We start from the raw sequence: 14,708 nt of genomic DNA, 5'->3' as shown, positions 1-14,708 counted from the left end.
CTGTGGCCTTGGATGTACATACTGAATGTTTATATGTAATGTTTGTTGGCTTAACCATTTTTGACTTCTGTGATCGCACAAAGACGTGTCGACGAATGTACATGCGGTTTACAATCATAAGCCAAGACTAAACAATTCTACTAACATTTTCTTTTTATCACCTCCTTACCTTGTAATTTGCATTGCAGAGGGTCGTGACTCCCTCCCTCCTCCTCCATTAGGAAGGATTTTGTTGGGGGTAATCGTTAATCGAATCTTCAGATGAAACTAAAAACTGAACGGATTCATACATTTTCAAAATGTAATAAAATTGTACATTTGATTGAAATAACTTGGACGCGAATCAAAGGATGAGAATTATAATCATGACAAAAGCGTACACAATCATGTATATCTTTAAAAGCGTATACTATTACCCATAAACAGATTCGATAGTCCTAGGTCTTAGATATCCAGGTTGAAAGGCTAAAATCTTAGATCATTTAGACGGGTGTTTCATGGAGTGATTGACAAAAGGGTTCCCGAGAGGAGAGTACCTTTTATAAACCCTAATTTTATAAATCCTAAATACGTTCAAATGAAGGTCACGACACGATATGTCTAAGGTAAGTGTAAAAAAGATTCTACTTTTCTTAGCCGATTGATCCATGTTGCTTATGCCATAAAAATATACATTACTTTTTTATCAATATACAAATATACCGAAAAGTTCCAAGAAATATTTTTTTCTTGAAATAAAATACTGCACATTATTCTGCATTCTTTGAACTCTTACATACATGTAAAAGATTTTATATTTCATTAGCTGTGTTCTAACTCATCGCTTTATCTCTGAAACTATAATGTTTAGTTACTTGGAATTTGGTAGAAATGTTCCTTTCGCCGAGAAGAATTCAATTAACGAAATTTCTCAAAAACCCGTCCTCAAATGTAACTTATATAGCTGCATATTTTTAAACTATCGCTTGTATAAGTATGAAACTTTGCTATTAGAATTTAGGCACGTTATAAATTATCTAGAATAGATTTTATGGAAATATACCCACATAACACTGTTTCATTATGACCCATACATGACGTGACATATTCTGATATACAAAAATAAAAAAAGAAATAGAAGATATATAAATGACATAACTGTTATTAAAAGCAATTCATTTTGAGATTATTAAGTAAAAAAAATTTGAAAAGATGTATCTCAGATAATAAACTGCAATTAGGCGGTACAGGTTCAGAAGGCGACATAATGTAAAAAAAACATATAAAACAGTGTCGAAGACAGCCAATTTCTATCCAGCCAGCACTGCAAGGCATAAGTCTCCCCCAAAAATCAGCACAATATTAGTAATAATATTAGTAAAATAGTCTTACCATATCGTATATCCGGCATAGTATTTATATATCAAAATAAATCTTAAACACGAGCTGGGAATGAACAAACATAAACATAGGATGCAACTGATAAATGCAGAGGATAGAAATTTTTACGGCTAATTGAATGTGACCTCTCAATAACCCCGCCACTACGGCAAATTACGTGGCGTACTCAATTGCGGGCAGCGGCAACAACGCGCCTACCTCACCCGCCTCCTGTAAAGGGGTCACAACGGACAAATGTATAAACAGGTGTAACACAACCGTTATGTTCATTCAGTTTTTAACAACTGACCTATCGCATGAACTAACAATTTAAATCTGTCATTTCATTTAATCAATCTGTGAAAGCAATCTAGGAAAATAAGAAATAAAGTAGACCTAATGTAGAAGCTCGATCATTAGTCGAACAGGTAAACAAATATAAGAGAATAGTAAAAACAAACAAAAATAATAGGTCTCTGACAGAGGATTTCAAGTGACTTAATAAAAGTAAACCTGTGTTATTTGCTATAATAACAGTATAAACATTAACATAACTACAGGTAATGAACATTGTCATGGCATAGTCTTCTAGTCCCGATGTTGCTCTTGTTTAAGTCATGGCTCATTCATGCTAACCTATTTAACGTCCACTTAATGATGATGCAACTAATCGTTGGTTTCTCGCATTATTGTCACCAATAGCCAACTTACATAAGTTATTGCCGTTGAGCTGATCTCAACTTTAACTGACTTGCTTCGAGACACTCAGACCGCCGGAGAATTTTTAATTTATCTTGATAAATGTAATAGATGTAATAGATCGCAGTAAGTGTTTTTGAAAAAGAAAATCCTTCGTAACACCGCCGAGGGTTTTTTTAAATAGAGAAACGTATACAGCTCCGTCAAAGATTTTTTAAATTCTTTATAGCATAACCTTCATTTACTTTAAAAAAAGGTGGTAAGACTTTTAAAAAACAATAACTATGGATATAATCGATGGCACCAACGATAAGTCATATTGCCGGCACTAATTCTTTTTTAAAAAAAAGTTGAAATGCTCAACAATTTCAGAATTCGATGTCTTCTTTATTCTATTATATAGAACTACGTTAATTTCTGTGCGAAATATAAAAATACACAGTGAAATAACGAAACCACCGCGTCCCAGTTTCCATAATTGCCGTGCGCTATATTTAGCCGCATTGAATACGCCTCTACTACTTCCGACGAAGAACGCAACCCGTTCGAAGTGGTTCTCTTTAAGTAATGATTATTTAGTACTCGGTTAAATTCTTATTGATACATGCCTCTGCCTGTCCTTATGAAGGTCTTTTTGATATTCGCGTTGATTTATTATTAATAGGATTGCTGAAATATTACGGGTACAATAAGACAACTATAAAGACTTGCGTATGGAATAACTAAAAAAGTCTAATCATTGCTCATCAAAGCTTTAAAAATTGAACATGTGTAAAAAAACAATTGTAAAAAGAAATATTTGCTAGAGTACGCAATGACGACTAAAGAGGACGATTTACAAATATAACGTTGTGCCAGGTCGTTTTACTTCTCTTAGCAGTAGTGATGTACTACAATAATGATTAAAATTGTACATAAAAATTATAAAAGTTATGCAGTTCTTAAAAAAAATTGAATCAGATTTTTGCCACATTTTATTTTATTGTATGCATCACAGTGCAGAACTTCAATACCCTGTCTGAGAAATAAATAATGGTTTATCTCACAAAAACCAGTCCATACCGGTGAACAGCTAACGCAATACTCGAAATTGTATATAGAAAGATTATATCTGGTTTGTTGCCGATGCTTCAAGACATCTAAAACCGACGGTGAAAAGCGGCAAATTATAACACAAACGTAAATAGTATTATAATTAAATTATATCTATAACACTAAACTTAAACGATCTGTATATATCATTCATAGTTATGTTATATTTATATTAACAAAAATATGTAACAAAATATTATTTAAAGGGTTCTACAAAGTTATCGATTGACTATGGTTTTACCATCACTAGTCTGTATGACGTTGCTAGATGCACAACGCGAGCCGGGTACGGCCACTGTGAACCGAATCCAACCGGTTTAGATCCAATCGACAAACGCGCCTCACTCAACCAATCAGCGGCCATTCAGCTCAGTCGTTTGCCTTCCCCCGCGCGTTTAGTTGCGTTGTGTTTCTGTTTTTCATTATTTTTTTCCGGTAATATATCGCAAAATCGTAGACCGCTTTTAAACTGGTGTTATCTCGCAGAAGTCTAATTCATACAGATTTACTTTGTACCGTATCGCAGATTAAATTATTTTACGGTGCTTTCATCAGTCGTTTGCTAGACTTCTTCAGGAAATAATGTTAGACAAGTGAACTAAACACAGAAGACATTAATTTTGAAAAGCGAGTGCTGTGTGGGACCTTCCGTAATCGTGACAAATGGTTATTGAGGCGGCCCGTGGACCAGCTATGGTGGTTATCGGCGGCCTGGCGTACCGTGTCGGTTCCGGGGCCTTCATCTTTTTCAACCTGACAAGACAGGACTATAGCTGACGAGTATTATGCTCGTTCTCGAGCAGAGACTGAGTGCGCGGCATCTAGGGCGCGGGATATTTCTCAAAGCTCGGCTGGTTCATGGGGTGGAAGCCCGTGGCTGGCGCATGAAGTTTTCTTTGTTGAAAGCCGAGGTTGAGATCGAAGCGGACCCTGATACGTACCGGGAGCTTGCGCGACGTCTGAAAGCTGCCAACGTGCACGTTAGGCCAGCACGCTATCCACGGCTAGCGTAAATATCCGGATTTTTCCGAATTTTTCTACTTCATGATGCTGCTTTACATTGTTGTCGTAACTTTGTATTTCTCACGCTAGGTTTGAACATTTACCACTCGTATCTGGTTATTTTAATTTATAAATTAAAGTAAAATCTCCTTGTTTACATACAAAATATTTACATATTATTTTGTACAGATTTTAATGGCGATATTAATAACAGTTAACATTTATTAAAAGCAAGATACATTTGTATAGGTCTTTAGCTTTTGTACTATGTAAAAGTGGCAAATTTTCTAACCTGCAGTATCATTAAGTATTTAATAGTAATTTTTAATAGTTTTAATAAATTCATTCAAAATGTGAGCTTATGTGAGAGATTAATATGTGAGCCACTTATATTGTGTTGTCAAATCATCTATCCAAATAACATATATGAAGGTTCTATTTTATAGTATATGTATTAGAAATGATGAAGGGAAAACTTTAAAAACAACTCTGGTTTTTGACATGTATGTGCTAAATTTTATAGGCATATTATATTGCATTTTTAATTTTAGAGTTAGAAAACATACTGTATTATACTTGGAGTTTATTGTAATTTGTTTTAATAACATTTAATTGCATTATTTTAAATTAAATAACAAATACCCTTAAGGTATTTCATTCTGAAAATAAAATATTTTAATGTGCTGTTTGGGTCAAGACAACAATTATTGATGACTTATGTAGACAACTGTGTTCTAGTTATCTATAAAAGAAAATTAAGGTTTCTATAAATAAAAACTTTTTAAAAATCCTATTATAGCATTAAGGACTTTAAATGATACTAAATCTTGGGATGATTTCTTTAACTACAGGATTATGGATATTAGTGAAAGTGATGACTGAAAAAATAATCTTAATGATTTTATTGTGGGCTCTTCTCAAGTCAGTGTATTTTGGGAACCCTCATTTTATACATAACAATAGGAAGTTAGTGTAGTGCAAAGAACTCCATTTGAATGTAGTTTCTATCACATTGGACTCTTCTAGCATGCAAAGAAGTGATCACTGTATGTGATCCTATGTGCATTATGATATGAATGAATGAGTAGGATCTGATTCCATCTCCTGGTAATTCTCAGTTAATGTTCAGTTTAGTGATTACAGCTTCATTAGTACTGAAATCACAGAGTGAATGGGTCCTTGAACTTGAAATAAAACTAAAGCTGGACAGATGCGTTCGTCTTGCATCTAGAAAACCTCTTTACACAAGTATAGCTGTGTGGTATTAATGTTGTGTATATACAACTTAGGAAGGCAACATGAACCACAGGCAGGTCAAGGCGGGATCTGAATCCAATTTTGGTTTGCCCATGCTGATCTATCTCTTGTATTATATTTACTTACATTAATATGTAATTTTTGTTTCAGTGTGGCCCCTAAGACAGTTGCGAGCCCTATGGTGGTGAGCAAACCTGTTTTGCCACAATCTGGTAAGTAAATACTGTTTATGTAAATCAATAGTGATTTTAAATTGGGGATTGTATTTTCGAAATGATTTTGTTATGTATTAGGGGGACCAAAAAGTAATGTCGTGTCTGTTGACATATTTTACAGAAAAACAGATTGATTTAACCACTCAAGCATTGAATATTTGTATACTAGATGGCGAAAGGATGTTAATAATGAAGGTGAATATATTGTTGATTAGAAATAAAACATGTTGAAAATGTAGTCATGTGTATTTAACTTAAGAAAGCGACATTACTTGCCCCCTAATATATATATTGATTACTTACTTACTAAGATAAACTATATTATATCATAAAGTATGGACAGAGATAATAGAAACCAAACAATTCATGTTAATGCAGATGTTGATATACCATGTGTTAAATGTTTAAAAAAATAAACATGCTCATTTGTTACAGCTATTTTAGCTACACCCAACCAGATGAAACCGCTGTATTGTCAAGAGTGAGTATTGTTTTCGCGTTTTGCTTTCTCTAGTAATATTTCCCACCCGTGTATATTGTGTGTATTGTTTCATCATCACTGGACAATAATTATATTGCATAGCGAACTTTGTCATTGCACAACTTAGTTTTTTTATGATTCAGCACACTAGCATGACACGATTTTTATAGTAAAAAGTATCTTTTTTATACTATTTTTATGATGAAATATTGTTACAAAGCTTTTCTTGCATGATGCTAAAATGTGCTTCCAATGCACTTTTGTTGCCAGGCAGTTTAACGAATGTTATTATATTGTTCTTTATTACTTTAATGTCATAAGAATTGTTTAAATTTTATTGGTAACCAGATAGTTTTATTCATCATACCTCTACATTTTAATAAACATTATAGGGTTGAATCATTAGCATAAAATGCAAGGTATTGGAAACTATCATTAAAGGCTTATACTAATACTATTTTTTTTCTACTGAGTTATTTTATTAGCATATTGCTCTTAATAAATGAAACACTTTCCATTTATATCAAGATTTGTTTGCTTGTATAAAACCAAATTAGAAGCTCTATTATGGCTACTTCATAGTGTTTTCATGTATACACTCATAGATTTAAATAGGAAAGCTAAAACATGACAATTCAGTGTAAAAATTGATTTTTGTTACTGCTTAGGTTTATATAACTTAATCGTTTAAATTAAATTAAAAAATTATAATTATTGTTACTAATGGTATATACTTTTGATCTAACAATCAAATTGCAATAAAGTTCTTAATGTTATTTTTGACTGTTATGGATGACAATCAATATTTTATTATTATTATCATTTATCATCGCCACACCATGAGTTGGTAGATGTGCCTTAGGTAGGCCCCCGCTAGGAAGACCGGTGATAGTCTAAGTCCGGGTAAATCCGATGCGGGCAGCGCAGTACCGGTTCTATGTCTTGCAGTGGGCGTCATATTAGCCGACTTGATGAGGAAGTTTAGCCTTATGCAATTTTTGGAAATTTTGACAAGAAAATTAAAAAAAGTATCGTAATTTATAGCAACTCTAAACATATTTAATGGAATCAGGCGTTACCTTGAGGAAATCCATCCTAAGTAAGAAAAGGACCAATATTTAGCCACACAGAGAGTTCGACTCTGTGTTTGGCACTAATTGATGTAACATAACTCCTGAAGATGCCCCGTGGAGGGGTGAAACACGTGTTGAGTGATTTGGGGGTGGCAGTTGTGTGATTCGCATTTTTGCCGCATACGCATTTATCTGCGGGCTGGCAGGCGGTGCACTTTGTTGCACGACTACTACTGCATGTGCGGTAGTGGCTAAATATTGGTCCTTTTCTTACAACTCTAAACATGGTTGATCCAGGGGATAAAACTCAAATGATGTAAAGCTGGCAATCATAGAAGTTGTACTGGAGGGTGCTAAAATCTAGAATAGGTCGAATGTAAAAGGGATATTTTAATCCCAGATTAGCGTATTGCCAGTTACGTAATAGAATATTAGCGACGTAGCTTCTGTCCCTTATTTGCCCCTTTCCCAAGAGAGCTTGCAACAATGTAGCCGGCGCGGTTGTTTGTGCACGCACCGAACCGAACTGGTTTCTACCGGGTTGCAATGCGAAAATAATCATTCGTTTCGCCCCTCTCGACTGCCGCACGTTTCTCCGACAAATTTCTTTTGACATTAAACTTTTTTTTATAAAATCCCGCTGTCCATTCTATCATTATTGCTATAGACATGGTTGGTTATATCGTTAGATAAATTTCGTATTTAGCTTATATATCATTATTAACAATTTTACATGTCACTATGATATAGTGTGGGTATATCATCAGCCATATTATCAAAAGTATTTGCCGGATGAATATAACAAGATTTATGCTTCATAAAAGTAATTTTCTCTTTATTCGACGCTTATTTACATTGCTTAAGTTTTGTACGACGATGACCATGTTTTATTTATTTCATTAACAAGTTCCATGAAGTTTAATAGTTTTTGGTACGCTTATACAGGATGATTGACATTGACAGGTTATAGGTGTAAAAGGTGTATACATTCACTCAGCACATATATAGATAGTGATAGACACGTGCGGAGCCTTTTTTTTTTTAAATCAACAAAAGCTACATGGGTGTTCAGTGTACGAATATATAATATAGTTCCACTATTATGGTTATCTATCATAAGATTGTTGATCGAAATGTTGAGTTTTGTTTGTTGACTCATTTACATGATTAATATTATAATGTATACATCAAAAATTGTTAAATTTCATTTAAACACAACTTGAGTTTCTGGCCGGCTCTTCTCTCCAGATCAGTATTACAAGCCGGCGGTAGCTTACTACTTATAAGTTTAAAATGTTTGCCAATTCAAAATGCGTCTAAAAGCCTGCTTTAATAAGGATGTTTTGAATTTATGTGGTATTGCTTTCCCAGCGGTGGGGACGTGAAAGTGAGCAGCCCGCCGTGCCACTCGCCAGGCGCCATACTGCCCGATCTACCGCAGCCCGCTGAGGACCCCGACAAGGTGCGCACACTACACACACAAACATTACACTCTCAAGCCACACACACGCTCATCCGTACAAACATAAGCACAACTAATCACACATTGATACAACTTTATGATTTAAGAAGTCCACTGTTGGACATAGTTTTACATCAGTCTTTCAATAGGGCATTTTGAAAGCGGTTGTCTGTCCACCCTGTACATATTGATTCGTCTTTACAGCACCATAGACGTCCACTGCGAGGCATGGACTTCCCCCAAGGATATCTATGGGGGGATATACCTTAATCACCAGGCTTGACAGGCGGATTGGCGATCGCAATGAAGTATTATGGTACGCAGGGACGCTGCTGCCAAACCTTTGGAAACTTGTTGTTTGGAAATTTTTTTTGGAACGCGATAGGCCAATAACTTCTCTCAGTGCAAAGTCTCCAAAGACAGATAGTAAACGATAATTAATTTTATTATGTAGTAAACCTAATTTGGAAAAGGTTTTATTTTCCTAATAACCATTTTGTTATTTGTTTTTTCCGAAACTATTGAGTTTAGGTCAGGATATACTATACATTAATTGCGTCGTGGTTACGTTCCAAAAAAACACGACGTAAATTGAAACGATCCAAAGTGAATTAAGATTTTCTATAGCAAACCCATGTAATGACTCGAGCCCAAAACAACGCAACCTCGAAAATCTAACGACGTACAATGAAAATTAGTACTAATTAAGCAACCGCGCAACTTCGAAAGAACGCAAAACGAGCTATTGATGTACGTTATTTGTTGAGCATACTTAAACCGTTATATATTACTTATTTTTGTACTTATGTGTATTTGTCGATTTGTGTGTTTCAGAACTGCGGGCTGTCGAAGGAGGCGAGCTCTGCGGAGACGCAGTCGTGGCTGTCCCGGCACCGCTTCGCACAGCACGCCGCCACCTTCGCCAACTTCTCAGGCGCGGACCTGCTCAGGTATGCTCCTTCCGGTTTACTACTTCTTTCTTTCCTTTTTTGATTTAGGTTACACTGCTGTCCTCGAATTTGAAAGGGCAGGGAACAGAAGTCGCTTAGCATAAATTCTCTATTAATGTAACGAAGCTCGAAGGTTCCCTGGGGAGTCTACTGGTTGACCGCAAATGTATTCGGCAACCGACGCTCCGTGGTATAACTAAGTACAAAGGGAGCCCCTTCAAGGGGGGCTCGTCAAGGGTTGTCACTTGTCGATAATACCCGTTTAGCCTTCTGACTTAAATATTCCTGAAAAGGCCGAATCCTGGTTTAGTCGGTTGCTATTACTTGGCTAACATTATTATACCTCTTGAAAGTCTTAAAAATATTTAATGGAATCAGGCTTTATTTTGCGGAAGTCCATCCTAAGTAAGTTAAAGGACCAATATTTAGCCACACACACAGCGGGCTGGCGGGCGGTGCACTTTGTTGCACGACTACCATTGCATGTGCGGAAGTGGCTAAATATTGGTCCTTTTCTTACTTAGTCTTAAGAAATTCCAGCAACGCTTCTATCTAGAATGATCTGGTTCGGCGACCCGTGTGATACACGAGCCTAACTTGATTTCGACGAAGCCGGTTCGTGTTTCAATAGCTTTTCCATAAGCCCAAGATAGAAAAAGCCTTTACCATATTCATTCACTAGGCGACCCGATTTACGTTTCTCGGCTTGCTGAAACCTTCATTGAATATTTAAGTATACTACCGACATAGAAAAGCATTGTTTGTCTGACGCTAGAAGAACAGATTGCACGTATTATTATAAGTATACGTAGGGAAACTATGGCTCAAGAAAAGCTCTGTGTTGTTGGTGTATTTTTATAATATAGTTGTGTGTTCACAGGCTGTCCCGCGATGACATCATTCAGATCTGCGGCCTGGCTGACGGCATACGTCTCTTTAACGCATTGCATGCCAAGTACGTAATATTTTTTGTTAAAAACGCAAAGAAAGACATTGAAACCTTGGTTGTATTTTTTTTAATGCTCATTTAACTTGACATACAGAAATTCGCAACGAGTATTTATTACGCTTACACATTTGAATATTTACCTTGATAATTTTTTCTTACTTATTTTTGGTATTATTTTATAAACAAGATACATCTAAAACTATATGATTCAAATCTTTTCTATCTGCTTTTATTTTTATGTATACAATCTCTGGTAACTTTATTACAAAATCTGTTAATCAATTTGGTTGTTAAAAATCGAAAGTTGTGCACATGCTCAGATTATAGTAGTTGCAAAGTGTACTCGTTATTCTATGCAGCTGAACTTTTAATATTATCGCATGAAACCACATTTCTCTAAATGCTAATTTAGAGTGAACAAACATGTAGTTGATACAGACCAAATATATAATTACGAGTGATGCTTTTGAAAAATTTATTGTAAAATCAGCTGCATACAACAAATGGGGGGACCAGAAAGTACATTTCTGTTGACATATATTACTGAAAGACTGATTGATTGTTACCACTCTGGAATTGGAGATATGTATACTAGATGGCAAAGAGTTTTTGATAATGAATGTGAATACATTGTTGATTAGAAATAAAAACTTGTTAAAATGTAGTCTTGTGAATATAACTTAAGAAAAAGACATTACTTTGTGGTGTCTCTAAAATATATATAGGTGATTGGAAACTCTGGAAAATGGATTATTTGCTTCTAAATTAATGTATACCCTATCTTAGAATCAATGATTTTAAGAATACAAAATAACGTAACAATAATATAGAAAGGAAAAGTATTTCATAAATTCAGATTACTACATATTAAAATTAATTACTGATTACTCTTTATCCCTGTAGAACTTGTAATGCCAGAAGTTATTGGTTCGGCCCATTCCAATAAAGTTTAGAGTGGAAATAGGTGTACAAGCTTTTTGATTTCAAATTTGCTATACATTTACAACTTTAAATTTGTACATCATAACCAATCTCCCTGTGTGTGAATGTCATCGAAGTTGTTGCAGTTTATAGAAGTCCACTTTGATTTTAAAGTAATGAGGCTACGTTTTATTTTGTAAATAGTTTAACAAAAATTGTGAATTGTGCAGGCGTATCGAGCCGCGCCTGACGGTGTACGTGTGCCCGGCGGGCGGCAGCGTGTACAGCGCGCTGTACTTGCACGCGTGTCGCGCCAACGAGCTGCTGCATAAGCTGCGAGCGCTGCTGCACGCGACAGACAAGGTCGGTCAAACTTGTCGCCGTTCACAGCTGCAGATCATAGAGCACGCTACCACGCGCCGGGTCATCTACACTAGGTCCATACGGTCTACAGGAAGAAAATTTGTGATTTGATAAAGTTAAAACCATTATAGACTAGTAAATCACGTGATTATTTGTTGGGTTACGTGGGCTTTTTTCTATTTAAAACAAGCATGGTATGCGTATACTTACAAAACGAATATTCAGTACAATCTTACGTCAAACAATAGAGCGTGAATTTACTACCAACGCCATCTATCGGCAGTGTTCCGACGTACATATTTAACGAAGTGTACCCTATGTTACAGGAGTACGAGACAGTGTTGGTGCTGGGGCCGAACGGCGCCCGAGTGCGGCTCACGGACGAGCTGGTGCGCCACTTGCCAGACAACTCCACCTACAGGCTGGAGCGACTCGACGACAACGCGCTGCTACTCAGCGCTACCAACAACTGACGCGGCGACTTTACTAGCCTCAGTACATCACACAATTACTTTTCTAGTGATGCAAAATGAAGACCGACTCGCATGATATGAGCGACATTAGCCGAACAGTTTTGGTTACTCATTTATGTACTGTTTGAATTGATAGTGCTACCTTATACTACTGACTGTAGCAGTTGCTAGGTCACCCTGATAAATGTTATGGAATAAATATTTAATATGCTGACATGTTTTCAAACTTTGTCATAAAATTGCGTTATATATGTCAATTATATTAATCATATTGGCTAGAGTTAATATTATAGATTATTGTCCTAAATTTGTGTGCAACACCTGGACATATCAATCCCAATGTGTGGAACAACGAATGTATTTTTTGTAAAGATAATTGGTGAAACCAATAGAGAGATCTGCGATATGAAATATACATTTTGTGTTGTTTATTTTAATATTTAGGTTATGCTAACCTTTCGCCCCCATCTGTTCATAAATATATAAATAAACTAACATTTACATTAAGTTGTTACGAAATTGTGGTCACGTTTTATGTTCGAAGTCGTACAATCGACTTTGAATTTGTTATTTCTGCAGAGGGAAAGTAAATGAAGTTTTTCCTGATGTTTTTATTAGAACTTGTTAAAAACAAGAGGTAATCAATGATCACAAATTACATTTATTTTATCGTTTAAGTTGTTACAAGTGCAATCATTTATTTTTATGTTTTTAAGCAGCTCATGTTCCACCATAATAAATTTTTATCATGTAATTTTAATGAGCGTTTAGTGTTTTTTTATTAATTACGCCCTAGGCAAGTTTCATATAGTTATCCTAAGAATAGTTACTGATATTACGTGTCTTGATGTAAAATTCCATTGTTGTTTTTAATGTTTAAGCCAAAGCGTTCGAGTGTCGCATATTTGGAATGAAGTCGATACTAATAATGGCCCTGTGATGGCTGTTAACAATCGGTGCCTTACAATGTGCCTGTCTGATGGAGCAGACCTAGTGCTAGTTGCATTTTGGAGTATTAATCATATTTTGTTAGGTTTTATTGAAATTTGTAATCGATACACAAGTTATTGTTGCATGAAATAATTAGCTTATGAATTCTATGTAAAACCTCTATTGGATTGTATAGTAAATAAATATATGAAAAAAAATTTACTTATGTATTTTTTGAAATATAACAAAAATGGTGAAAGAACCTCCCCCTACCACAAGTAATACCAAGGATTATATGAACATCATTGACTTCAGGAACTATTAAGGATTAGATTCTCAGTTGGGATTGTATCTGTATGCATTAATATGATGGATTCAAACAAGTTTGCATTAACAGATTTCCGCACTGTGATTGCCAACCCACCTGTCAAGGGTAGCGATTGCTATATTCACTCTGATGGTGTTTCCGTCGAAGGTAATCCCTGAAATTACACAAGGCACATCTCAAAATACCGAGGCCATAATTTTTCGATTGCGGTGCTTTAGGGAGCTTCCTAAAGCACCACAATCAACGAAATGATCTTTGGATGAGGTTCACCAGTTGATGCCCACACGGATGAGGATCGTTTTAATTCCGGAGTAAAGTGGATCCATCAATCCATGTTTTATCCATTCATCGTAGTCTCTAGGATCACATTTAAAGTCAGCAAACCAACGTTTTATTGTTTCGGATGTAGCGAGAGATTGTATATATGTTGTATATATTAACAACATAAATATATTGTATATATTAATGTTGTTTATATTATTGATTTCATCAAATGTATAAGATATTAAAGGCTAGTACTAACAAAATTAATACAATAAAACTGGCGCCATCTATGTGTTAGGTCCGGGACTCTACAGCCCATGTGTTAACAATTTGCATTTTCGTTGTTTTTTTTTTTGTGTTTGTTCGCTTTCTACTACTGAATATACTAATCTGTCGTGGCAAACAAAAAAAAGTATAATTGATTCAAATCTCGTAGGAAATAAAAATAAAACATCAAAATTACAGCTTAATTTTATTAAATATTATTACAAAGGCACTGTAACATCGGTCGAGTAATACTGTTCCAATACATAAGATCTCGTTGCCTTTGGTCCCAGTAAGAAGCTACAGCGGAAGAAACTTATCGAGTTAATTCGACTGGCCGGCAGGATTAAGTAGATTGTAATTGGCCACAAGTTACTCTCACGTGAAACCACGGTGTGCCCGCTCTAGCTTCAAACGTGCCGTCCCTTTGTGATGAACACTTAGCTTCACCTAAATAAAAACAATATCTGTCGTGTCAGACCACAACCCTCGTGTCGTCGCGACAGATACAGAATAAATAAAATATCCCTAAACTACTCGCGCTTTAACATTTGCGTCTAACAATAGTTATAATAAGCATTTTTTCATCTTTTTATATTTATGTTAACAAAATAAAAGCAAGTTGG

General features: G+C 35.4%; 1 protein-coding gene across 2 annotated transcripts in view; it reads left to right on the top strand.

Annotated features, from left to right (window-relative positions):
• Window positions 1-13,444, top strand: part of gem (gemini) — a 45,534-nt gene extending 32,090 nt beyond the window's left edge. For both annotated transcript variants that reach the window (XM_068765632.1, XM_068765633.1), the window contains 7 exons: window positions 5,560-5,621; window positions 6,060-6,105; window positions 8,550-8,640; window positions 9,475-9,590; window positions 10,471-10,545; window positions 11,691-11,823; window positions 12,150-13,444. In XM_068765632.1, coding sequence (XP_068621733.1) covers window positions 5,560-5,621; window positions 6,060-6,105; window positions 8,550-8,640; window positions 9,475-9,590; window positions 10,471-10,545; window positions 11,691-11,823; window positions 12,150-12,296 — 670 coding nt within the window. In that variant the 3' untranslated portion in view covers window positions 12,297-13,444. The remainder of the gene's footprint in view (window positions 1-5,559; window positions 5,622-6,059; window positions 6,106-8,549; window positions 8,641-9,474; window positions 9,591-10,470; window positions 10,546-11,690; window positions 11,824-12,149) is intronic.
• The last annotated feature ends 1,264 nt before the right edge of the window (window positions 13,445-14,708 follow it).

Source organism: Battus philenor, unplaced genomic scaffold (assembly GCF_028537555.1).
Source record: "Battus philenor isolate CCGP_79_NKW_IND1 unplaced genomic scaffold, ilBatPhil1.0.hap1 SCAF_20, whole genome shotgun sequence".
In the NCBI taxonomy this organism is placed as follows: Eukaryota; Metazoa; Arthropoda; class Insecta; order Lepidoptera; family Papilionidae; genus Battus; species Battus philenor.
The sequence above is the reverse complement of the archived record's forward strand: the minus strand, read 5'-3'. Positions and strand labels throughout refer to the sequence as shown.